At 32.4% G+C, this 27,484-nt stretch overlaps 1 protein-coding gene across 1 annotated transcript; it reads right to left on the bottom strand.

Annotated features, from left to right (window-relative positions):
- Nucleotides 1-9,607: 9,607 nt before the first annotated feature.
- LOC149559521 (glutamate receptor 2.9-like) lies at nucleotides 9,608-26,833 on the bottom strand. Its single transcript, XM_089831471.1, has 7 exons — nucleotides 26,590-26,833; nucleotides 24,119-25,443; nucleotides 23,504-23,787; nucleotides 23,375-23,406; nucleotides 22,535-22,923; nucleotides 22,057-22,452; nucleotides 9,608-9,724 (listed from the first exon to the last, which is right to left on the bottom strand). Exons 1-7 carry the CDS (start codon nucleotides 26,831-26,833, stop codon nucleotides 9,608-9,610), a joined length of 2,787 nt encoding a protein of 928 aa, XP_089687597.1.
- Nucleotides 26,834-27,484: the final 651 nt, after the last annotated feature.

Consider the following 27,484-nt stretch of genomic DNA (forward strand, 5'->3'; position numbering starts at 1 on the left):
CCTCTAAGTGTAAAAACTGAGTATAAAGGAAATGCTCATTATAGACATAAAACATAGGTAAGAACACAATCCTAAAAGAAGTAAAATGAAATTAAGTTGTATTGACAACTAAATATAAATATAGAGAAATAAAAAAAATAAGTGATGAAAAAAGGATAGATGTGATACCAAAATAAAGTGATCAATTGGGTTAAAGGACTTCCATTGAAATTAGGTTTTATTTTATGTTCAATGAACCACACCACTAGCCCAATATATATAAGAAAGACCATCATTGTAGCCCATAGTGCTGAAGTAAATAATTGTAGGAAATTATTAAGCATTATTGGCTTCCTCCTTTATGGTAGTGGAAGCCACCATTACTAAACCCATTTTTGTGTATGGTTGTGTAAAATCCATAATTTCACTCTAATTTGGGGTAAGTGTTACATCACCCTCAACTGCATCATATGTCTATCAAAGTTGAGAAAAGAAACAATATGTTCAAATAGTGATTGGTAATTCTCTAAGGGCCTATTTGGTTGATGAAATAGGAATAGGAAATTAGGAATATGTTTTCAATTTCATGTTTGGTTTGTTAATTAGAATAGGGAATAGGAATCCATATTCCTAGTTTTCTCCTAAAATGAGCTTATGTCCATTCCAAAAAATAGTTGTTATTTAAATAATCATTCTTATTCCCAATATACATTCATGTTCTCAATTTTTATGCTTATAACCAAACAAACCCTAATGCTCTTCAAAAGATACCTAAAAGAAGAAAATAAGATTAGAAGCTCAATCCTTAATTTAAGCATTACAAATAGCATATAATTGATTCATAATTTAAATAATGTGTTGTGTCCATTATGTATTGCACTAGCCACATTCAAACCCAAAATGAAATTTGATACTATGTAATCAATTTCTATGATAGATGTTCATATTCAACATATCTTCTTTAATGAAGTGATTTTGACTTCTTCCATGCATGGTTAAGTATGATTTTATCAATACTTAGTCTATCTATAGCTCCCACCCATTAACATATTTTGGAAACCTTTTAGTGGTCATTACTCCATTGTATAAGTAAAGGTAGTGTCAAGTTCTTCATGGAAGGAGGAGTGGGAACAATGCATTACCTTCACAATTTTTCACCATTCATTGCATAGTTAGTCATCACCATCAATGTTGTTAATGATGGGAAGTGGATGGATTGGATTCACAATAATAATTAAACACAAAATACATAGTATAGGCAATTATAGAAATTATAAAATGTTTTCATTGCCCTGATCATAAAACATTGCATTGTGCCTCTTTTATAGAGGTATTTGATTGTCTCTTGAAACATCTAAATTAGCCAACATAAGAAAAATAGAATTATCTAGAATTATCTAAACATAAATGTCTTCTAGAACCTAACCCTATTTAGTAATCTAGAAATTTCTAGAATCCTCTATTATGCCTTTACATTTCAACACTCCCCCTTAATTTCAACCTCAAATGTTTTTACATACATATTCCAATGTGCCATTATTATTATTTTCTAGAAATTACATTCCAACACTCCCCCTTAATTTCAACCTCAAATGTTTTTACATACATATTCCAATGTGCCATGATTATTATTTTCTTTTTCCTATTTCTCATGTCCACATCTAGGCCTGTAGTCTTTGAAACCTCTAATCATAATGTTCAGGCTTTCAAATTCTCTTTTCTTTTGCCTATTGTTTTCCTTTTTCTTACATTATTGACTATTCAAATTATTTATTTTGCCTGATGCCAAAATGCCATTTTCCAATAATCTTCATATCTGCTAATGCCTTTGTGCAACTACTATGGTAGTTGATCCGGAGGATATTTTCACTAAAATTTGAAGTATCTTTAAAACTTCAATAATCAATACCATGTTGAAGTCCTCAAAATTTTGAATCCAATGCAACTTGAATGGACAAAAATGGAGTCTGTATGCTCAAGTTATGGCTAGTCAAAGGGTGGTCAAACCATGGGTCAAAGGCCATCAAGAAGGTGAAATTTGGAACTCCCCAAATGGGTCAAAGTTAGCACCAAATTGAAGGTCTCGTCAAGATATTTTTGACAATGTTTGTTTCGTCAAAAATAGAGCCTATATGTAAAAGTTATGCTCAGCCAAAGTTCAGTTGACTAAAATTGACCTTGATTGTTGATGTCATCATGCTAACATGGCAAAACTAGTGAAGTGGACGCATGGCATGTACAACATCATCCTCATCTAATGAAAAGAGGACACATGCCATATGTCAATTTGACACTGTGGCGGGTAAAAAATGTTACACGTGGGAAGGTCCACATGGCAGTCTTAGCAAAGTTGATGTTGCGACAAGTCAGTAAATGGTGGTCAATGGGGTTTGAACCTCCATCCACCAACCCCTAAGACACGGTCGATGGTCATTACATCAACAATGGCAGTTAACATTAAACTTAGCAAGTTTCTATTTAACTTGAAACCACTGCCCTATCTATTTAACTATGAACTAAAACCACCACCTTATTATATATGGGTTTTTTTTTGTTATTTTGTTAATTTTTTTAACCCCAAAAATAGTGAAAGGCCAAAAATGAAAAATGGCCAAGGGGTTATTTCGAAAATGTATTTTGTTAAAGGAGCTATTATTAATTATTATTATTTTAGCCTATTTTAGGGGGGAAAATTGTATAAAAAGGGGGTAGGAGGCCTTTTCTAGGGCATGGAGATTATGAAAATTATTCAGATTGTTCAATTTTTGAGAGGAACCAGAAGGATGACTAAGTGCTAAGGAGGAGAGAGAATATTTGTTAGAGGACATTTTTTTAGTCCTATACATTAGAGTAGAGTAATATTGATGTATTTGAAGGGGTTGATTCTATAACACATTATAATTAATTTTTAGAGTTAATTGGAATGGTCCACAAATTGGAGCAGGACCCGAAGATGCAGTTCTATCAGGGTGAACTCTAAGATTAAATTGTGTTGTGCCTCTTATCTCTCATTTCTTTTCTAACATTTGATTATGTGTTTTTCTTTCTCGCATTTCAATTGCTTTAATTTTCTTCAGTACAAGCATTAAATTAACTTTATGTAATAAGTTAGAAATCCTCTGTATCAGTCCTAGATTCTTCTTCTTTATATATTCAATAGTTTTAAATACATAGCCACACATGTACTATATGGATCAGGAAAGTATATCTAATTGTTGGGATTAATTCATAAAATTTATAGATCCTAAATCAGATCAAGTTTGGTATTAGAGCTTATTTTGTAGAGAAATTGTAGGTGGTGAATGTTAACTAGGTTGAGATTGAAATAAGGAGAAGGTGAACATGAAAAGTTCAATCCAGAAATTGGAAAAAAGACTTTTCCTTGGTTAGTCATGACATTTGAATAGAATCTTCTTGAGTTGGATGTAGAAGCCTTTCAAAGAGTTTTTGTGGACTTGAAGGCTTTGGTGGACATTCTTCTCCAAGAGAGGCATAAATGATAGTTGAGAACGGTGGAAAAGGCTGGGAAGAAAGAAGAAGCTAAATCTTCATCAAAAGATGACAAAGGAAAAGGAGTAGGAGGTGGTAGTGACCGTCTTGATCCTCCATCTCCATCTTCTTCATCCTCTTCTTCTTCTAAGTTGATTACTTCTTCTAAAAAGAAACATGTGAAGACACCTTTGTTAAAGCTTGATGTAAAGTTTGATTTGCCTATATATATTGGCAAATTGGATGCAAAAAAATTGGATAATTCTAGAAAGAATGAATTAACTCTTGGAATTCCTCTTTACACACAAGATACTTTATTAAAGTATATAGGTGGAATGCGTTCATATTTAAAACATAAAATATTGATGTTTAGTCCTTCTAAGTTTGATGAAGTATGTGCTCAAGCAACCCATATTGAAGTAGGTGGAGGAAACACAAATTTCAATTCAAAGAAGGAATTTGTTCCTTCTCCTGAAGGACACAAGGAGGGCAAGAAAGTAGCCACAATGAAGAAAGAGGAAGGTGAAAAGACTACTTGTTCACATTGTTAGAAGAAAGGACATGCAGAAAAAAATTGTTGGAAATTGCATCCAGAGTTGAAAACAAAGTGGTTTAAAAAGGATCAAAAGGGTAAGAAAAAGTCTATAGTTGTTCAAGATCTTAGATTAGATTCTAGTGATGAGACAACAATATCAGTTGTGGGTTTGAAAGGTAAAGCTTTTGATGATTCTACTACTAATGTTTTGTATGCTTCCACTTCCAAAAGTCATGTTGTTCTTAAAGATAGTAAAAGGAGTGAACTTTTCCATATAAGGGTTATTTCAAAGAACACTAAAATCAACACATTGATAGACAGTGGGTCCCAAGTTAATTTAATTTTAGAAGAAGTTGTTAAATAGTTGGGATTGGAAACTAAGCCACATAAGAGACCTTATCCATTAAGCTAGGTGTACAATGATAACAGATTGTGAGTCACTAAACAATGTAAGTTAAGATTTTCAATAACATCTTAGTTCATAGATGAGGTTGAATTTGATGTGGTTACACTTGATATCTATGGGATTGTGTTGGGTGGCCCATATTTATATGATAGGAAAGCTATATTCTACAGGGAACATAACAAGTATCACTTGTTTAAGGATGGAATTGAATACATTATAAGAGCTCATTGCATGAAGAATGCATGATCCATTATAAACATAGGACATTTGAAAATGATTGTAAATGCAAGTAATAAATTGACTCTCATGTCTGTAGTAGCTAGTGAGGATCATATGCAAGCATAATCAAGTCTTTAGCCCATGATGGTAAAAGATGATTTGAAAGGTTCATTTTTTAATGATGTTTTTGTACAAGAGGTCCAAAATGTTGATAATGTTTCCATTTCATCAATTATATCAGTTTTGTTGTTTCTATTTCTACAAGTTGGTACTATGTGGGTGATGGATGTAACAATGAACACTGGTGGATATATGGTCGATTGTATTAGCAATGCTATTTCATTCTTCATAATGTGTGTGATGGTTCAAATATTCAAAATTCTAGTAGTTTGTATAGGTGATATTGGACAAGTGAGGTAAACATGCCCTCATTTTCATTTTATGTAAAATAAACTTGTGAAGGTCTGAAAGCTTCTTTTTAGTGGGGAGGCTTCATCCAAAGGATATTTTCACTAAAATTTGAAGTATCTTCAAAACTCCAATAATCAATACCATGTTGAAGTTCTCAAAATCCTATATCTAGCAAACTTGAATGGAAACAAATAGAGTTCGTATGCTCAAGTTATGGCCATTCAAAGGTTGGTCAAACTATGGGTCAAAGGCCACTAGGAAGGTGAAATTTGGAACTCTCCAAACTGGTCAAAGTCAGCACCAAATCAAAGGTTTCATCAAGAACTTTTTGATGACATTCATTTCATCAAAAATGGAGCCTAGATGCAAAAGTTATGCTCAGCCAAAGTTTAGTTGACTAAGATTGACCTTTATTGATGATGCCATCATGTTGATGTGACAAAACTAGTGATGTGGACACATGGAAACCAGTCTAAAGTGGACACGTGGCATGTACAACATCATCATCATCATCCAGTGAAAAGAGGGCATGTGGTATATGTCAATTTGACACTGTGGCAGGTAAAAATTGTTACTCATGTCAAAACTGAGAAGGTCCACGTGGTGGTCTCAGCAAAGTTGATGTGGCAACAAGTTAGCAAATGGTGGTTAGTGGGGTTTGAACCTCCAATCACTAGCCCCCAAGACACGGCCAATGGCCATTACACTGTTAGTGGGTGGTTAACATTAAACTTAGCAAGTTTCTATTTAACTTGAAACCACCAGCCTATCTTTGGTAGAAGGCCGCCAGTGGGGTTGGAACCTTCGACCAGCTAACCTTTAAAAAGTCTTCCCACCACCACACCATCATTGGAATTTAACATATAAGGGAAAGTTTATATTTAACTATGAACTAAAATTGGTACCTTATAATAAATGTACTTTTTTTTGTTATTTTGTTAATTTTTTTAACCCTAGAAATGAAAAATGGCCAAGAGGTTATTTCAAAGTTGTATTTTGTTAAAGGGGCAATTATTAATTATTATTTTTTTAGCCTATTTTAGGGGGAAAAATTTATAAAAAGGGGGTAGGAGGCCCTTTCTAGGGCGTCGAGATTATGAAAATTATTCAGATTGTTCAATTTTTTAGAGGAACCAGAAGGATAACTAAGTGCTGAGGAGGAGAGAGAATATTTATTAGAGGACATATTTTTCATTCTTGTACATCAGAGTAGAGTAATGCTGATGTATTTGAAGGGGTTGATTCTATAACACATTGTAATTGATTTTTGGAGTTAATCGAAATGGTCCACTAGTTGGAGCAGGACCCAGAGATGTAGTCCTAATAAGGTGAACTCTGAGATCAAATTGTGTTGTGCCTCTTATCTCTCATTTCTTTTCTGTTAGTTGATTATGTGTTTTTCTTTATTGAATTTCAATTACTTTAATTTTATTCATTAAAAGCATTAAATTAACTTTATGTAATTGATTAAAATTCCTCTGTATTAGTCCTAGATTCTTCTTCTTTGTAAATTCAACAATTTTAAATACATAGCCTCCCATTTACTGCACGGACCAAGAAAGTATATCTGATTGTTGGGATTAAGTCATAAAATTTATAGATCCTAAATCATATCAATAGTCCTTAAAAAAATTTAATTTAATTCTTCAAAATAATAAACTTAAACTTCCTACAAAATCACTTTCTATGGATGCTACATAATGACTAAGATTTACTCAAACCATTGTTTATCCTCCTTGAACATTCAATCTTTGAAAGATCTATATCATTATATACAATTGAACACTTGTACTTAAATAGACTTTTGATCATACCTATAATCTTCTACCAACTCGATCAATAGATCCATCCACAATCCATTTTTACACAACCTGCCATAAAATCTTTATTGCACTCTTTATTTCAACATGTCTTATCAAAATGATTTTTCAATCCACAAATATTACAAGGATGTATATCCAAACATCTATCCTTTGTATGCCCTTTCTTGTTATAGTGTGAACATTTCACAATCTTTATGCCTTCAATTAATTCTCTTAAACCTTATTTATCTTTCCACTACTTGCATTATATCCAAGACCTACATATTTTGGCCTAACAATAGTCTCAATTGAATTCATTAATCCTTTTCCATCCTTTCCTAGACCTTTACCTTTGAAACCCATTCTTTCCATAATCTTTAAATCAATATTGTCATTATAATAGCTAGAAGTTCTATCAATACAATTTTCATGTTCATCATTACACTTTTTTTTGCAAACAACTTCAAAAAAATCATATTTCTCAATCCTATATTCACTCAAATCATTTTTGTCATAAGATACATCACATACAAATGGTTTCACATTCAAACATTCTTTCTCTTGTTTCAGAGTAGTCAATTTTTTCTTTAACATATTATTTTCCTCTTCCAAATTTCTTCACATTATCTTCTAAAACTTTGTTTTTTTCCTCAGCATCATCAAACAAATTTAACTTTTCTTCTAATTCTTTATTTTTCTCTCTAAGTTTGCAATGTATTTCTTCACCTACCAATTAACTACTTCTTCCACAAATTTTAACCTATTTTCCAATTCTTCACTTATTTTCCAACTCTTCAATTTCCTCTATGTAGACACTAATTTCATTTAACAATTTAGACTTTTCTTCTCCCATTTCATTTCTTACTTTTACCAATTCCTTTTGCAAAATATTTTTTCACACAATAATCTTGCATTTTCTTTCTTTGCCATCACTAATTCTTCTTCTAACTTATTTGTCTTCTCTTCCTAAACTCTACCAGCTTTTCCTATTGAAATCAAGAATTTGACACACCTTACTCTTTCTTTTAGATAATTCTAAATGTCTTTTTATTTCTAGATTTTTAATCAAATCTTCAAAAAGCTTGAAACAAACCCTACATAAATATCAAACTTGACTTCATGTCATATCCTTCTTCTTTTTAATGATAGTAGGAGAATTTCTCAAATGACCAAACCTTTTGTTCTTTCCTCCATCCTTTTTTCTATGCTTCACAAACACTTTTATTCCTTCATAGTCTTCTGTTGGTAAACAGATTGTTCTTCCTCTGATTCTCCTTTTAATTTGCCCAATTTGTAATGAAGAACAACTTTACACAACAGTTGGGAAACTATTTATGAGAATAACTAGTTTCCCTCTAAATTAAGGTACAACTCCCTGTGTGAATAATGTTCAAGGAATTATGTTTCTCTCCTAAACTAACATGGGGTATGCTCTTAACCCAAGAGTAGAAGAGGCAAACTGAATTAAGCCTAAACAAGACTTAATCCAAGCAAGAAAAACTTTCTAATCTATAAACCAAGCAATAGAACTCACAATTCTTATGAATCCATATACTCAGCATTTAATTAACCTACAACAAATACTAACAGAAAAAATTAATGAGATGATTAAAGACTTCTAATGAATCTTTCTCTAAGTACCCCAAAGCACTTCTTACTGTGGTTAATTCATATACTCATGACAAAAGAATAAAACATCTTTTCTCTCCTTCTGTAATTCAGAAAAAGAAAGACACATAGAAGCAACGACTAATTAAATGAAACAGAAAACTATTGACATGAAATCCTCTTTATTGGCTCTGCAATATTAAGTTTGATACATCAACAATTTTCCCTTTCCCTACTCTAGCTCTCTGACTGTATGCCAAAAAGCCCCCCCCCCCCCCTTCTTACATTTGATTTTTTACAATAGTTTATATAGGGATTACAATATATGATCTTCATGAGAATGTGAAGTTTTTAAAATTCCAAAATTTGAAAAGTCTGAAGCCGTGGACTTATGAAGATACAATAAGAGGAAGCAAAATGACTTTGTCTCTTCGTCTAACTTTTCTTGAGAAGAAGAACTAAATAGACATCTATCTAATCCATATGATTGAGTTTATAATTATCAAACTACTCGACATCAAGTTGAAGATGTATTACAGACACTTGAAGTCTTACAATTATAATAGAACTAGCATTGCCAAAGCTTCTTTTCTGTATCATTCAACTATCTCAATGATCATGAAAAATATGTACATCAACATTGTGATTATAAGTTTTTCATCTAGAAGATTTTCCTTCTCACTATTGACCTCTTGCTAGCTGATTTATGTGTTGATAAATCTCAAAAGATTAAAGAACGTGCCCGTGATCCATCTTTGAAGTATTCACTTAAAGAGCTTTTGAAATCAAATTACTCTAGCTTTGAGATTTGATTACTCAAGCCCATCAGCTACAAATTTCAATTTTCTAATTTGCAGTGTGATTTGGAGCTGCATAATTAAGAAAATAGTGTGGGACATACTGCAAATATACAGGAGCAGAGGAAAGGAAATGATTCAAAAAGACAATCCAGGTCAACATTGTTTGGTAAACATTCCCAATTTGTTTCAATGCTCCTGGTTGTAACCCAGCCATGCAAAAATTTTGACTTGAGCTCTTTCCTCCTTTGCCCATAGTACTAGCTTTTTGATTTTCATTTTGCCCTTGTCTCTTTGTGGGAACCTCTGTTTGCTTCACTTTCTTCATTTCTTCTACATGAGCCTCAAACCCTTTTAACAACTACCTAAAGGTGTAATCAAAATCTGTGTAAATCATTCGCTTTGGATTATAAATTTCCACAAATTTGCGCTTTACCAAGGCAAGTAACTCATCCACATATAGAAGATGCAGCATTTGCTGATAAACAGCCACAAAAACAAGACTTAACTCATTTTGAAAGGTCCATTTTAGTGTATAAGATGCCCCAAGGGCATCATACTGGTAAGCTACATCAGCAAATCATTCCTCTAGAAGACAGGACTGAATTAAAGCATCAATGGGAGAGCTTTTGAGGGCATTTCCCAGCTCTCGACATGTCCAAAGAATCAACCCACCTTTGGTGAAGATAAGCAATTGCTCTAACATTTTTCAAAATTTTGATTCTACTCCAACATTACCCGCTGCCCATGATGCAAAGAAAGTGTCATAGCACTTGCATCTGCCAAGAACTCACCACTCGGGTGGCTCCATTCGAAAAATAAAGCATATCATCTCCAAACCAGGTAGTACAATATCTCATCATATTTTGTGAGAGCCTAATGCTGCTAGAACCTAAAATTCCAAGAGCACCTTCTCGATATCTATCATTCATTTATGAGTGTCCATCATATTTGGTGGAAAATGGGAATTTGGCTTCTCTCGTGAAAAATAAACATTTGACTTCTCCGGCAAAAAATGAACAATTGAGGGCATTTTCCGCCAAAGGGGACTCTTCATGCTCAAGTCAACTAAGAGATACAAGAACAATATTTCTAGTTTCAAATCAGTATGAATAATAGAAAGCTCACGATGTATGATTGTGTGAGTAGCCCCCATGTGAAGATAATGAAGACTGTAAGCAGCTCCAATACAGATCTCTAATCATTGTTTCCATGATAAAGGAATCAAATTATTGTTTCTATATATGTGTCTTCTTAGTGATCCCTTGGCCATGTAATCATAAACCAAAATCATCTCACAATTCTCTTCACAATAGCTAATAAGAGAAACCAAATGCATGTGCCTGATTTTGGAGAGAATTTCTATTTCTATTTGGAATTCATGGATGCCTTGTTCTACTAAAGGTTTCCCCTGTCTAATTGCAACTTTGTACCACCATCAACCTCACCTTCATACACTTTGCCAAAATCTCCAACACCAAGAATTTGAGACTCGTTGAAGTTTCTAGTAGCTTCTTGGATCTTAGCAAATGTGAAATGCCAGCAAAAACTAAAAGGTGAAAATGAGATGTAACTACCAATGCCACTCTTTCTAGATACTGTGGAAACTTTGCTTCCCATGGTGTGTGAGTTGGCCCCATAAAGTGGTAGAGGCAACCCTCCAAAAGCTTGTCACCATCTGATGACCTTCCATGGCACCGACAAACCAAACAAAATAGAGCAAGAATGAGACCTAACAAAACAACCCCTCTAATAATGTTATCAAAATTTGGTATGCCATGCCAAAAAAAATTAGGGTGGGGTCAACCAACTACATCTTTCACAACATCAATTACAACAACTATTAAAAGTACTAAGAACAAGAGACTAGAATGGCCTAAAATAGGACTGTGTTTGCTTTGAGAGAATACATCAGATCATCCAGCATACTTTTACCCACAAAGTGGTGAAATGGATCTATGAGGTTAAGTATGCCAATACTTGATAGAAGAATAAGAATCACAACCCATTTATGCTTATGGAACTAAATCAAGTGGATAGCAAGGGACCTTGGTGTGTCCAACACACAGTTCAATAGAGCAGCAGTTCCACCATAGCATGCATTAGTTGAGTCCACACCCTCAACTTCAGTATTCCCATATTTCTCAAAAATTAACATCAATCACATCTTTATTGATTTTCTCTTATCAATAACAGTCTCACTGTCATACTGTCCTTATTTCATATTTTCTGAAAACTTTCCTCTAATTCCTTGCAAATTCTTGGAGATCATGATTCACAATCATCATTCTTCTACTCAAAAAGATCATCAATGAAAACACAATATCCTTGCTGGGTTAGGAGCTATCACTTACCCAACATGACAACACTTTGAACCAAACCACCTGGTTTATAAATGAGATGGCAAGAGAAAGGAAAACCCAACAAGGATAGCCTACCATGAAGGACTTAGACCTAGACACGAAACTGACTTGAGAACTATATGACTCCACTATTGCCAAAAAAAAAGGTGACTTAAAGTCAAGCAACATCTTCATGAAAAGTCTTCTTTCCACTAATTCTATTGTTCTCAATAATGTGCTTTCTTTCTGACTTGCCCTCTTTACTTTCCTCACAGCTCCTCAACACTTCTTGTGTGGTCTTCTTCTAAACAATTGTCTTTTCTACAACACAAATCTAATGACGGACCACACCACCCATACCAACTCACAACCAAAAATGCAACAATATGGAGATAGAGAGATGAAAAAATGCTTCATAAGGCTTCCATTAATACTTGAAATTCATTACAATATTCTCCAAATGAAAAGGACTCCAAATTCTTACAATATAAGAGATATTTGCTCACTAAGAGCTTCTACAAGAAATTACATTCGAAGAGCTTCACTACAAAAGCTTACACTTGAAGAGCTTCTACTTGAAGAGCTTGATTACAAATGGACATAAGCCTTCCTTAAATAGGCACTTACCACCCAATGGATGATTTATCCACAACATTCTAGAATATTCACAACCTTCTACAATATCCACAACCTTCTAGAATTTCCACCTAAATACAACTAAGCACCACCATGTGGCTCAATTACAAAATTAAATTTCCTTCACAACAAATATTAAATGCATGATTCAAGGAACTTTCCACAAACTTCTAAGATGCTACCTACACACCTCGATTAATGGAATAACAACTATTTTTATTATTTTTCTATTTATGCCACCTACGCATCTTGAAAATAGAAATTCCTCTTTTCTCCTTTTTTTTTTATTTCTCTATTTTTTTTTTTCTTTCTATTTTCGTCACTTTCTCTCTCCTCCACAATTTTTTTTTTTCAATTTTTTTCTTTTTCCCAATAATTTTTCCATGCAAGATGCTCCTGCATCAGACTCCCTTGGTAGATAGAAAAGTGTGTCCCAAACTTTGATGCCAAAAGAAAGATATACAACCATCTTCATCTTCACCACAAGCTTCCACCTCAATAGGAACAAAAAAACCAACATGCAAATCTTCCACATATTTTTTTTTTGTTGATGCATGATGCTCCTGCATCCGACTCCCATGGTAGGAAAATATTTGTGAATATGGATTCACAAAATGAAGTAGCCACTGTTGACATATATATATATATATATATATATATATATATATATATTTCTCTTCCTCCAACACATAGCTGGAACAAGTATCCGGTGCCGATATATTTCCTTCTTTCTTCTTTTCCAACACCTAGCTGGAACAACTGTTTGCTGCTGAAAATGCTCCTTCTCAATGAACACTATCCAAGTATAAATCTCATCCTCATCCAATCTTGTTGAATTAATCAAACCTGTAATAAACCTAGTAATACCATACCAATCTTCCTTTGTATACCATACATGACTAACAAGATCCTTAAGTAAACCATCATTAATATCTTTCAAACTCATCTCAAAGGCAACATCCCATGAGTCATAGAAATTTCCCTATTTGACATATTCATCTTTGCTTGTCTCTTTCATGTCATCAACAATGCATGTAACTACTTCTCCACTTGCTTGATCTCCAACGAAGGCACTATAATTTTCCTCCATTGCTGCAATCTTCAAATCATCTTCATCTGCTTCAGGTTCGTAGATCTTTTCATCTTCATGCTCTTCCTCTTCTTCAACTTCTGGTTCACAAATAAATTCCTCTTCATCCTCTTGCTCTTCCACTGGATCAGCTTTCTTTTTTGCATCCGAGGAATTATCAACATCTCATTTTTGGTGACATACTCTTCGTTTCTACAACTCAGCTTCTAATTCATTCACTTGCTTCTGCAAATCAACTAGCAATGATTGTTGATTTTGTGCTCTAAATTTCTCAAGTCGAGGAATCCTTAGAATCCATTCAATCACAAAAGTCATCTTCTTCTTTCTCTTCTCCATAATCAAGTCTTTAGAAGACAAATCTAGTGTAACACAATAACCTTGTGCAAACTGCCTCATAGTCGGTGATCTGTCTACACAATCAAGAACTTCTTGACAAACTTCACCCACTCAAGGTCCTAGTGCAAATTGCCTCACATTCGACGATCTTTCCGCACACTCAGGAACTCTCGCTCGGATACCACTGATGATGGACCACACCACCCGTACCAACTCACAACCAAAAATGCAACAATATGGAGATAGAGAGATGACAAAATGCTTCATAAGGCTTCCATTAATACTTGAAATTCATTACAATATTCTCCAAATGAAAAGGACTCCAAATTCTTACAATATAAGAGATATTTGCTCACTAAGAGCTTCTACAAGAAATTACATTTGAAGAGCTTCACTACAAGAGCTTACACTTGAAGAGCTTCTACTTGAAGAGCTTGATTACAAATGGACATAAGCCTTCCTTAAATAGGCACTTACCACCCAATGGATGATTTATCCACAACATTCTAGAATATTAACAACCTTCTACAATATCCACAACCTTCTACAATATCCACGACCTTCTAGAATTTCCACCTAAATACAACTAAGCACCACCATGTGGCCCAATTACAAAATTAAATTTCCTTCACAACAAATATTAAATGCATGATTCAAGGAACTTTCCACAAACTTCTGAGATGCCACCTACACACCTCGATTAATGGAATAACAACTATTTTTATTATTTTTCTACTTATGCCACCTATGCACCTTGAAAATAGAAATTCCTCTTTTCTCCTTTTTTCCTATTTCTCTATTTTTTTATTATTTTCTTTCTATTTTTGTCACTTTCTCTCTCCTCCACAAATTTTTTTTTTTTTTAATTTAATTTATTTTTTTTCTTTTTTCTTTTTTTTTTTCCAATAATGTTCCCATGAAAGATGTCCTCCACAATTTAGTAGCACCAAAACATCACTTCCTCTTTAATCAGCAATTTTTTCCTTCCAACTCTGATACCAAACTGATAGGAGGTGGATGGATTGGATCCACAATAATAATTAAACACAAAATACATAGTATAGACACTTATAGAAATTATAAAATGATTTCATTGCCCTGATAAAAAAACATTACATTGTATCTCTTTTATAGAGGTCTTTGCTTGTTTCCAAAAACATCTAAATTAGCCAACCTAAGACAAATTGACTTTTCTAGAATTATCTAGAACCTAACCCTATTCAGTAACCTAGTAATCTCTAGAATCCTCTATTATGCCTTTACATTTAGTTTGAGGGGGAAATTACATTCCAACAGTTAACTATCATCATTGAATTGAAATTTTACCAAAAAATTTCATGTGTACTCTTTGCGCTTTACCAATAGATACAACTCCTTACTAATTCTTTTAGTATATACAATAATCACCACTATAACTCTGCTCTTTTTCCAAAACCTCTTTTTCTCAACACATTCTTCACATTAAGGCTTTTGATTGCTAGTGCCAAGAAAATCTCTTTACTTACCCAAAAGAGATCTTTCAATAATTTTATGTGAGGCATCTACAAAGATATTTCTCTTATACCCATGGTGACAACCCTAGAATTTGGCAATTGCCAATTAACTATATTGTATCATCATTCTATATTCATTACTCATTATTCCATATACTTTAAATCTGGATTCAGATTCAATATCCCTTGTACTCAGTTCATGAAAATCTGTAAGAGGATTGGTCAAGGAGTTACATCCTTTCCACTACTTCAAAATCAAGGCCTTTGCTTATATTTCATTTTCAAGGGACAAAGTCAAGCAATGAGAGTAGGTAAGTGATTGACACCTTTACCAAGAATGATTTAATAATCATCTTCACCTTATTTCAACTACAACCAAAATGATTTTCCTATTCCTTCTTTTCTATCAAACTTCATACTTTATAAGTATTTCTTTGACAAAGGCATTGAAATAGCTACATCTAATATTTTGAACCTATTGTACTGGGTACACCTATTGAACTAGTTAACTTAAAAACTCAACTAAAATTGTGACAACCATCTTGAACTACCTTGAGCTATATTGTGCTACACTAAACTACCTTGAACCTACTCAATATAATTTAAACTATATTGAACCCGATTGAACCAATTTAGGAGGGTTCAAATTATGTTATATTCCTCATCATAAATTAAGTTGTAGATCAAGAGGGATAATTTTTACCAAAGCATGATTCAAAAGTATGAATAATTTAATTTTAAAAATTTACATTTGGGAGACCATTAATGGGTCAATAGAAATCAATTCATTACTATTGTGAATAACATTTACATACCAGCCTTTCTTTATTTCATGCCATTTTACTTTGTACATTCATCTTGTTCCTAAATACCTATTTTATGCCAATAGCATCCTTATCTTTAGGTGTAGGGTCTAGTTCCCCAAGTCATGTTCTTTTTTATATGATCAAGTTCTTCTCTTATGGCCTTCATACAATATTCATCTTTACATGCCTCATCTACTGTCTTTGATTCAACTTGTGAAATCAAACATATTATTTTAGTTACCTTGTTCCTTGTCATTAATCCTTTCTTTGTACTTGCAATGATATGTTCCATAGGATAATTTCTTGTAATATATCTAGGTGTCCTTTTTCTAGTGTCATTTTCTCTTCTCTATCCTTTTAGGTTCATCTCTATATTCTTCAATCTACACTTGCAAATCATTATATATCTCATATAATAGTTCTTGTTCTACATTTTGATTGTTAGGCCACTGCCTAGCACTTTCTTCATTATCAAAATCATAGTCAAGCATATTATATTATACTTTGAATTTCTTATCAACTCTTAGATTTGCACTCTCAACTATTCTTCTCAATCTCTAATTATAATATCTACGCACCTTGATTTTCAATGAATAACCAAGGAATATACCTTCATCACTTCTAGGATCAAACTTTCCTATGTCATCCTCTCTCTTGATATAAAATTTACTTCCAAAGATTCTAAATTATCTCACAGTAGGTGTATGCTCAAACCAAAGTTTATAATGTGTCTTACCCATACCTTGTCTACTCTATACTCTACTCATGGTGTATACTACAATGTGAAATACCTCTCTCTAGTAGATATGTGCCACATTTCCTTTGATAGTCATTGTTCTAGATGCTTCACTTATTGGCTTATTCATTCTTTCTTCTATCCCATTCGATTATGGTGTCTTAGGAGCTAAAAGTTGTCTCTTGATGCCATTATCCTCACAAAAAATGTTAAATTAATTTGATGTAAATTATCCTCCTCTATATGATCTTAAACATTTAATTCTCAATCCTATTTTCATTCTAAATTTTATCCTTGAAATTCTTAAATTTCTCAAATGCTTCAAATTTCTCTCTAAGAAATGCTACCCACATCATTCTTATAAAGTCATTAATAAAAATGATGAAATACCTTTCACCATAGAATGATTTAGTTCTTGTAGGACCACATAAATCTATATGAAAAATATCCAATTTCACTAATGTAGTGAATAGTTTTCTTCGAAAGGAATTATTCTTCTTCTTAGGCATCCCACATTCCTTGCAAATCATGTTAAAAGGTTTTATAATCTTTGGTAAGTCTCTTGCACTGCATTACTATTATTAATCTTCACAAAATTATAAAAAAATTTATGATAAGATATTTTTTTTCCACAACCAACCTTCATCAATCTTAGCAACCAAACAAGTCAACCTTATAGCATTCAATTGAAATACATTACCTTTGGTTCTTGTGCATGTTCTAATTAGTTCACAATTCTTTCTTTTTATAATACATGTCTTCTTAGTGAATTGCAAAAAGATATCCCTTGTCTACAAGTTGTCCAATACTCAAAAGCTTTTGCTTCAATCCATCAAGAAAATAGACATCCTTAGTGTTACTTTTACCATCAAGTGTAATAAATAATTTTCCCTTAATAGGAAATGAATAATTATTTCCAACTCTAACTACTACATCATCATAGCTTCTAAATTCAAAAAAATCTCTATCACCTATCATATGATGTGAACATCCACTATCTATTATCCAATCAAACATTTTCTTTTCCACATGTGATACAAGTATTTTTCTTCTTTTACAAGACTCTCTTAATTTATAGAAATAAATCCTATTTAATTTTTATCATCATTGTCTAGAAATTTTATCTCTTTGAAGTCAAAATCATCATATTCATCAACAAAGAAGTAATCTTTTGCAATCTTTGATTTATAAGGCTATTTGGGTTTCACCTTCTTTTCTCTCTTAAGACATTGATATGGTAAATGAAAAAATTATTTACAAGTTCAACAAGAAAAATATTTCTTACCTCTTGATTCCCTCTTTTAAATTAGTGATAGAGCTTCATCAATCTTATTATCTACTTCACTAATGTTTGGCGGTATTCTTGTAACATCTCCCCTATTGCTTGCACTTTTGGTTATTACTATTTTATCCTTGTGTATACTATCTCTAGTCTTGGATCTAGGTAAGTTATGTTTCAATCTTGATTCATATGCTTGCAATATCATTATTTCTCTATTAAAGTTTAAGATAACCGATATAATCTCTTTAATAGCTAATAATTTATTCTCATAAGTAGGGGTTCAAAATCTCAAAATTTTGTAACATATCCCATTTTTTGTTTTAGAACCTCCATGGCCTTTAATGCCTATGAACATCTCATTGATCATCCATGAAAACACTCTAATTGATTCCTCTTCTTGCATTCTTTTACTCTCAGATATAGCTTTCCAATTTTGTAAACTAGAATTCTTTACATGTTTATCCCCTTCATAAAATGTTTCTAACCTTTTTCCAAATGTCATGAGAAATATGTAGACCTTTTACCTCAACAAATTTTGAACTTGAAAATGCAAAAATTGATTCTTCCCTAGCATACAAATTGTACATGAATAGTTCCCTCTATTTAGCACTACATGAGTGGAGATCATTTTCTTCCACCACACTCTTTTGTGTCTTTATGATCATCCAGTAATCAATTCCCATGCATAGAAAGTGAGCTTTTATTTTTTCCTTCCAACTAGCATAGTTCTCTTCATCAAACATCAAAATTTCCTTCTCGAATGTTTTGGATCTCCTTAAGCTATTAGACTCATTGATCAAGGACATGATGCTCTGATGCCAATTGTTAGAAAGAAGATTCCACTAATACAACTAAGATAGTGGGGTGAATTAGTTGTATTCTTAATCCAAGTTAACTCTAATTTATCAAATCCAACCTCAATAACCAATAAAGTGAATAATTCCAAGAGATAGAATATACACAATGACACAATTATTTTTAATATGGGAAACCCTTGATCATAGGGGAATTCTTTGTCATAGTGGTATATGATAAATGATGTACTAATATAAAAGTTTCTAGTAAGAGGACATGACCTTGTTAGGATCCATTTACATGCAATCAATACGTTTGATTCCCTATTAGGATATTTTGAATCCCTATGAAAATATTCTACCCCTATTAGGAGCAATAAGGAAGAAAATTGAACTCACTATCCAAATTGCTTCAAAATGGTAACACAAAACATATTTCTAAGATAACATATCCCAAGTAGTAAAATAACCAATACAATAGCTTCTTTTCCAATTTAGTTCCTTTGAAGTGCTCAAAACATTCTCAACATCTTCCTCTACTTTACAGATCTAGTGAAATTCACATCCTCAACATACAATAAAAAAAGATCTTAACCATACTTAAAACCAAGGAAATAACCTTTCATTTATACCTTAGCCTAATCATTAATTGAGTTGGGTTGTAAGGGATTTTTGAATATACAATGAGTAATATAGGACCTCAATAAGATATTACAATTAAGTTCTACATGCTACTATATGCTTTACAACTTCCAAAATAAATCCTATCACAAAAGTTAGTTTCCACTGAACATATTACACAACCTCCATAGAATGAATTTTGATATCTTCTACCAAAACATAGAATTATGGATAGCTCTTCAACCACAATTTAAGATCATTTAACTTTATTCCATCTCTCTTAATAGATACAACTAATTTACTAGTAAATTATTTCATGCAAATTGGCTTGTACCTACCTTCATTAAATCAATTGTAACTCATATGAATCTTTGTATTAACATTAGAGAGCATAGATGTAGCATCTGAATACATCAATGGACACTAATATAATCTCGCATAGCTTAATTCTCCATACCCAAACCTTATTGGTCAAATATTCCTTTGTGATGTATTGAAACTCTATCTAATGCATACTAGAATACATATATGTTGACATAAATGATAAGCCAAGTCATGAATGCAACATAGAAGCAATCATTCCAAGTTCCAATCATTAGACTAATTTCCAACCTTCCCCTTCAGGATTCATGACATGGCTTAACCACCTCCTTTGTTCTATAAGTCTAGTGGTTGTGTCAGGCATTAACATGTTCATCTTTTGGTGCAGTGACAACTCTAACTTCTAATGTAAGTGGTATCAGAGCTTGGTCATGGGTAATGTTAAGGGGGGAATGGTTGGACTAATCGCTAGCCTTCCCCTTTAGAATTCATGACATGGATTAATTTTCTAGAAGTCTAGTGGTTATATCGAGCATTAATAGGTTGATCTTTTGATGCAACGACAACTCTAGCTTGTAACACCAACTACCTAACCATCTATCAACAATATCACCCTTTGGTATATACCGCAAAATATCTCAATATACAAATAGAGCAAAGGGGGAGGATGATTGTGTTAGTATTTGATGAGTGGATAGAAGGCATAACCCAATAGGGGAAGACCTACATTGTTGAATATAAGAAAATTAATGAAAAAATTATCACAACTACTAGGAATTTAGGTTCACAAACATCGGTCTAGTAGAAAGAAGAAATTAAATGGCCAAATGTAGTAATATATGTTAATGTATTCTAGAAATATAGTGTAGCCATGTTCCTAATTGAGGATCCCTCCAACATGGTGGATGATAATATACTTTAAATATGCAAGAAGAATATGGAGTGGCACAATTCAATACTTAAGTAGGGGAAAGTTGAATATTCAAAGCTTGATAAAAGAACTTAGTAAAATTACCCAGTGTCTACTGGATGAACTTAGGTACAATCTTGTGTCATAAATTGATAAAAATAGCATGATTTAAAAAGACAAGAATGCTAGACTCTATTTAGTATAAAGGAAGAAATCAAGAAAGATAAGAAGAAAATATGCTAATGATTGAGGAGTTTTTAAAATTGTCATAGATAGAGGCCCTTCTTTATGTGTTTGTAAGATAATTACCTACCTACATGGTAAAGATCAAGGTGATTAAGTGGGAGAAGGGTGTGTAGAAGTAGAGAATTACCCATGTAAATATTTTAAACATCCAAGCTATTCAACAGTTCACAGGTTTGTCTAAAGAATAAAAGGTTATATAGGCCACACCAATGCATATAACCCAATCCACAAGATCATGGGAAGTTTATCCTTCTTAGAAACTATGGTTAATTATGAAAATCCAATAATTTCATTTGATGATGTTGTAAAATACTAATATATACACAATCATGAGATAGACATGGGGTTCTAATATTTTAACAAAAAAAAATTATGTGCTTATTACTTTTTGTTGTTTGAAGTCAATTTATTGTCTTTGAATGAAAATTAATAGTACTTTAAGTTAGATTCTAAATCTATTTCTTTGAAAGAGTATGAATTAAGGATTTATATGTGGATCTTATTTCAATCAATTCAAAATTGTCATAGTTTAGATTGAAAATTAGTGTTTTTGACATGCTTTCTTGTCTTTAGTTGTGATTGTTTAGGAATAATTTGATGAGTATCACAAAATATCTATGAGTCTTAGCAAGAAAATTAATTCAACTTTAATTATTATGCATGTTTTGGATCCCTATATGTTGATGTGGTGGATATCAATTAAATAGATTTGTACTTTATGGTTAAAGTTATATGATTTAAATTCAAATTCATTCATTCATTGAAAATCTATATTAGGGAGTTGTACCTATACAAAATTCAGAGGAGAATCCTTCATGGTTCACCAAGTTATTGCTAATTAAAAAATTCTCATTGTGGAAAATAAGAGTCCAAGTAATAATTAAACTAAGGGGACAAACTTGTTAGCAGAAAATAGAGAAATAACATTATTAGTCACTAGTTGATTACAATATTTTAAATGAAACAATGAAAGACCTATAAAAAGATATGCCAAATAATTACATCATATCTTATTATATACAAATACAACTTTATTTTTTTTCTTCACTTTGTAATGGCTATGTCTAGAGAGCAACTCATGGAAACTTTTTCTCCTGCATGGATTTGTCTAGATGAGATCTCATCTATTATCTCGTGATTTGCAAATGAGGATGTTTGAGTCATCACATTTTGTCTTGTATAATTTAAAACACTCACATCTAATTTATAATGTTCACCTAAACCCTCCTTTGTATTTGAAGAGTTATTCTTCTCTGGTAGAATTTCCAATGAGAAAATCTGGGGTGAAACTTGCTCTTGATATATATACTTTGTAAAATATTTGATAGATTTGAACATCCTAATATTTTTCCTTGAATAATAAGCTTGTGAAAAGAAAAAAATTAAAGACATAGATGATATTGTTCCTGTAATGAGATACAATCCCCAAAAGCTTCCAACATCCAACCTTCTCAAATCTTGTGATGGATCAGGACACTTTTTAAGTGTATCATTGAAATATGTAGATTTAAGCTCTTCAAACTTATCACTTTCTGAAAGGTTTAAAATCCCCATAGAAAATTCTTTCACCAAAGGAGATCCTTTGCGAAAAACCTAAAAAAAAATCACAATAGTTAAACACTAATTATACATCCAAAATAGAAAAATGTGCACACATATAGTAAAGTAAACTCACAAATCCAAAGCCACCACTTTGATATGTGTTTCCCACCATCGAATAGCCACATTCAATAGAAAGGAAGGCACGAACAAATGGGATTTCATCTAAAATGGCATCCACTCCTCCGTTCTTTGCACCTTTTGACAAAGCTTCCTTATATGCCTTTCGTGATGAATATGGTTCTAGATTTATATTGGCCACTCTTGAATCATGAGTTAGAAAGCTCCCAACATATGAACTACGGTAGCCCAATTTATAGTTACCAAATACATCTACAATTGGTGTTATTTGTTGAGCAGTCAATCTTGAAGCAAGATTAGCTGTATAGCTTGACGTTAAAACAAATGCTACAAATAGCCAAGCTACGACAACTAGTCGACTCAAACTATTATTGATACTCTCTTCTGCAAAATGCAATATGTACACATTAATAAAGAATAGAAAATGAGTATTATAAAAATAAAGATATATCCAAAATCATTTTAGTTTTTTCGATATGATACATTCATTGGTAAGCTTGAATTATTTATATAAAAGGAAACCAATAGATAGGTCTTGTTAGAAATATAGAATGATTTGAGATGAACCACTTAAATAATTCAATGCTTAATTTGTTTGAAACTAACAAGTTGGAGCTTAATATTTTCTAATTTAGCTTACATTAAATAGAAAAGGAATGCTTAGTATGTGTTATTTACATGTAAAAACCTATTGTTTGTTCTTTAAGCATGTTCAATCTTCAATACTAAATAGAAAATAAATGCTTAATGGGTACCATTTACAAGTAAAATAAATAGTGAATTTTATTTAAGCAATTGTCTAAATGTAAAATTTGAGGAGAAAGGAAATTCTTACTATGGGCATAAAACATAGCCGAGAACGCAAACCTAAAAGAATTAAAATGAAATTTAGTTATACAAATAATTAAATATAAATATAGAGAAATAAAAGAATTAAGTAAGGAGAAAATGATAGATGTAATACCAAAATAGAGTGACCACTTGGGTTAGGGGACTTCCCCTAAAGTCAGGATTTGTTTTATGTTCTAGGAACCACACCACTAGTCCAGTATATATAAGAAACACAATTGTTGTTGCCCATAGTGCTGGAGTAAATGGTTGTAGGAATGTCCAAGCATTGTTGGCTTCCTCCTTTATGGTAGTGGGAGCCACCATCACTAAACCCGTTTCTGTATATGGTTGTGTGAAATCCACAATTTTACTTCGATTTGCAGTAATAGTAACATCACCCACAACTGCATCATATTTCTATCAAAGCCAACAAAAGAAAAATTGTGTTCAAATAGTGATTGGTAATTCTCTATTTCTCTTCAAAATGACATCTAAAAGAGGAAAAGAAGGTTAGAAGCTCAATTCTCAATTTAATCATGATGAATGGTATAGGATCAATTCTTAATTTAAACAATACCTTGTATAATATAAGATCCATTACATATTGCAAAAGATGCTATTAAAATCTCACCATATAACTAGGAACTAAACTCTAAATCATGATTTTAGTAGTCTAAATAGGATTAAGTTTTGAATTAATAGAATCTCTTATATTTTTGAAATATTTAAGATTGAAAGAAAAACACACCTTAAGATACACTTGCATGATGAGTTCTTCATAAGAGTAATTGTCTGAATAAGTATTGCTCTCAGGGTATGGAATGAAATCATACATCAATTGAGGGTCAACAATTTTCGCAACTGCTTGAAATACGCTAATGGAGAACCCGGTGATGGTAGGTGCATGACTTGTTGGATCTAGTGACACATTAACAAATTCCTCCCAACCAGCTTTTCTAGGAACTGCAATCCTTAGTCTATTTGGTATTGCCCAACCACGAGGGACTATGAAAGACCCACCTGGCCAAATCACAGCTTGAAGCCCTTCATCACAAAAATATGGAGTTTTGAACAACTTTGATGAATTAAATGACCAATACCCAACTATTTGATAGCTCTTTCCCACAACATTCACTATCTCATAACCAGACCCATGCATTTCCCCATCATGGAATTTAACACGTCCACTTAAACCATCAAAATCTGCTAAGATGATTTCTTGCAAAAGGTTTCTTCCTTCTTGAAATAATTTGATTGTCGCATTTGCAATTGTTCCAAGACTAGTTGAAGGTGTCACAAAACTTAAACTTGCAGTCATTTCCATCTTTCCAATTGCTTGAGCTATCGTAAGCACTGTATCATAAGCTAATAAACCATATGAATTCAACTCAATATTTTTTGTGTTGGGGTTGTCAAGTCTAAATTGTCGTTCCCACCTTTGAGTGAAATCCTTCAACTTTTTAGAATTTGGGAGATGGGTTTTAATCCCAAGGAGACCTTGCATAGATGAGATTGTAGAAGAATTTAGTGCATAATCCCAAAGACTAGTAAATCCTTGGGTTGTGATCCACACATAACCAGAATCCATCATTCCCATCTCCTGGGCCTCCATGAAAACATTCATGGCTAGAGAAAAAGGTGCATGAACAACATAAACTCTTGGTTCTATTTCCTTGAGTTTATGAAGCTCTTCCCTTATCTTTGGTCTATGTGCAGTTGAAGAAATAATTGAGGTATATGAAATTTCGATGTCAAGATCTTGAAGAGCATCATGCAACGAGGGCATGGCTACTAAACCAAAGTAATTATCTGAGTAAAGAACTGCAATGCTTCTCCAACCATAATGCTTAATCAAGGTTGCAATGGCTTTCATTTGAATGGTAAGAGTGTGTGACATGCGAACAAAATATGGAAATTTATGATGGGAGTGGGTAGGACTTGTGATGGAGAGTGAGAGAACTGGAATGTTGGTTGCCTCTCCGAGATCTAATAAAAAAGGTTGGGTTTTGGATGCTTCTGCTTCTATCAATGCCACTACTTCATTATTGGTAGTGTGTGTTAGAAGATCAATAGCTGCACTCACCCATAAAAGCATGTCACATTTAAAAGAATTAGATATGTGTTTGAATGGAAATAAAATCAAACATATTGAAAAAAAAATAGGAGCATATGTATGCAATCATAACTTTAAATTTCATATAGAATCAATGTCCACTTCAACACTATTAGAAATAAAGATCAATAGGTGGCAATAATAGTAGGAGAATGGGAAGGTGTGAAGGGGAACCTAAACCCTAGTTTACCATGCACACTAGAGTATGTATGAGAGGACCCCACCCGAAACCCACATCATTAATATTTTTATGATCTTCTTCTTCGTCAAAAAAAGTTAAAAACATTACAAGAACAATTAAGAAAATTTCAAAGTTCTGAAGTTTTACATGAAGAATTATTTTATTAATTATATATGTAATACATTTTTTCAAATAAGTATGTTTTGGACATTTTATGACTGGTGAATTGAAATGACTCATAAAAGAATATATTATTGAATTCTATGACTAAAATTTAGATAAATTAGTATTAAACTATTAGTCTTAAAATCTATAATAGAAAGATTAATAAAAATCGAATGACATATATCAAATATGAGCTATCTTAAAAAGATTGAAAGATCGTATTCAATGAAAAGCTACCATAAAGATCAAAGAAAACTCTTTCAATGAAAGATTTACTGTTTGACTATTAATAATTCTGAACATTATTTAAACTATAATTCAATTAAAGATTTCATCATTTTACCGTTAGTAATTATAGACAATACTTAAACTTAGGAAACAATTTATACAACAAGTCAAATTGTGATATTGTTATAGGTCAATGGGTTTGACTCTAAAACTACACACTTAAATATTGATAGCAATATCACAATACTTAAACTACTAATGAGATGAAACAAAACTCTTTCAATAAAAGATTTCATCGTTTTCTTATTAGCAATTATGAACATTATTCAAAATACAAAGGAGATCAAATAAATAAATAAAAATCAATCAAAAGGTTTCATTGTTTCACTATTAGTGGTTAGTCTATATCTAACTGTAAAAAAGAAAAACCAGTAATTTGAAAAATAGAATATTTATATGAATCAAAGAGAAACGAAGAAACTTCTAAGATGTCATATATAAAGTCTGAATAACCATTCTTAAATCAAAGTACCTGCAGAAGTGCTTTCAAGCGGTGTTTTTGCCTCTTTCAAGAGAAGACACAATTCAGTGCCATTGAGTATTTGAGATTCATTCACATCATCTACCGCTAACTTCATGGCAGTTTTTGCTATCTTTCCTGGCCATGAAGTTGAATCCAATATCACCCCTACATTCACACTCTCTTTCTGAACTGCAACTTCTAAACTTGCAGCCATTAAAATGCCCATAACTTGAAATATGTGCACTCTTTTCATCATCTCCAATCCCTTCCTTCTAACTCTGCTCTGCACCACGCTCTTGTTCATCATATCTATCTATCTCTCTATATATATTCATGATTGTATCTATATAGATATATTCAAACTTGTTGGAAGTCTTACTATACCTGCTTCACCGAAGGGACTTAGAAATGTCGTGGAAATTTAAGAATACTGGACTCTATCAATAAAGAAATAATAATAAGACTGATCAACTTTATATTCATCCAACCGACCAGAATAATTCATGTATTATAATTTTGCAGCCATTGTTTACTTTTCGTTTGTCAGGATTTGAACTTGATGACTGTTTTCTTTGTAATAAACAATTTTTCTTTGTAGTCTTATCCTAGTTTTCAAATCTCTAGAAGAGTCTTGACAAAGTTATAAAAACTGTAAACAAACTAGTTTGCAATAAAATAAGAAGAAAGCGAGTGGGAGTAAACAGCTCTTGTGGTCCTCTTTATTCTTCCTTTTGTTTCACGTGTGGCAGTAGAGAAGTTTCCGAAGAGCCAACTTGTATGATGACATCACATATGTGTACACAAAATGATTATTTGACTCTTTGGTATTCTATGGATTTCTTATTTTGTTGGAGGATTGGTATTCTCATTTCTGTTTGTGTAATTCAGTGTTATTAATTCACTC

Source organism: Cupressus sempervirens, chromosome 5, assembly GCF_028749045.1.
Source record: "Cupressus sempervirens isolate cs-2001-9-10 chromosome 5, ASM2874904v1, whole genome shotgun sequence".
NCBI lineage: Eukaryota > Viridiplantae > Streptophyta > Pinopsida > Cupressales > Cupressaceae > Cupressus > Cupressus sempervirens.

What these genes read in the sequence shown, in the direction of transcription:
- LOC149559521 (XM_089831471.1), bottom strand. Translation starts at nt 26,833, where the DNA reads ATGAAAAGAGTGCACATATTTCAAGTTATGGGCATTTTAATGGCTGCA. An exon ending in TCATGCAAGTGTATCTTAAG is followed by an intron (nt 23,788 to 24,118) that starts GTGTGTTTTTCT and finishes TGGCTTTGATAG; the next exon opens with AAATATGATGCAGTTGTGGG. An exon ending in AAAGTGGTGGCTTTGGATTT is followed by an intron (nt 22,453 to 22,534) that starts GTGAGTTTACTT and finishes ATTTTTTTTTAG; the next exon opens with GTTTTTCGCAAAGGATCTCC.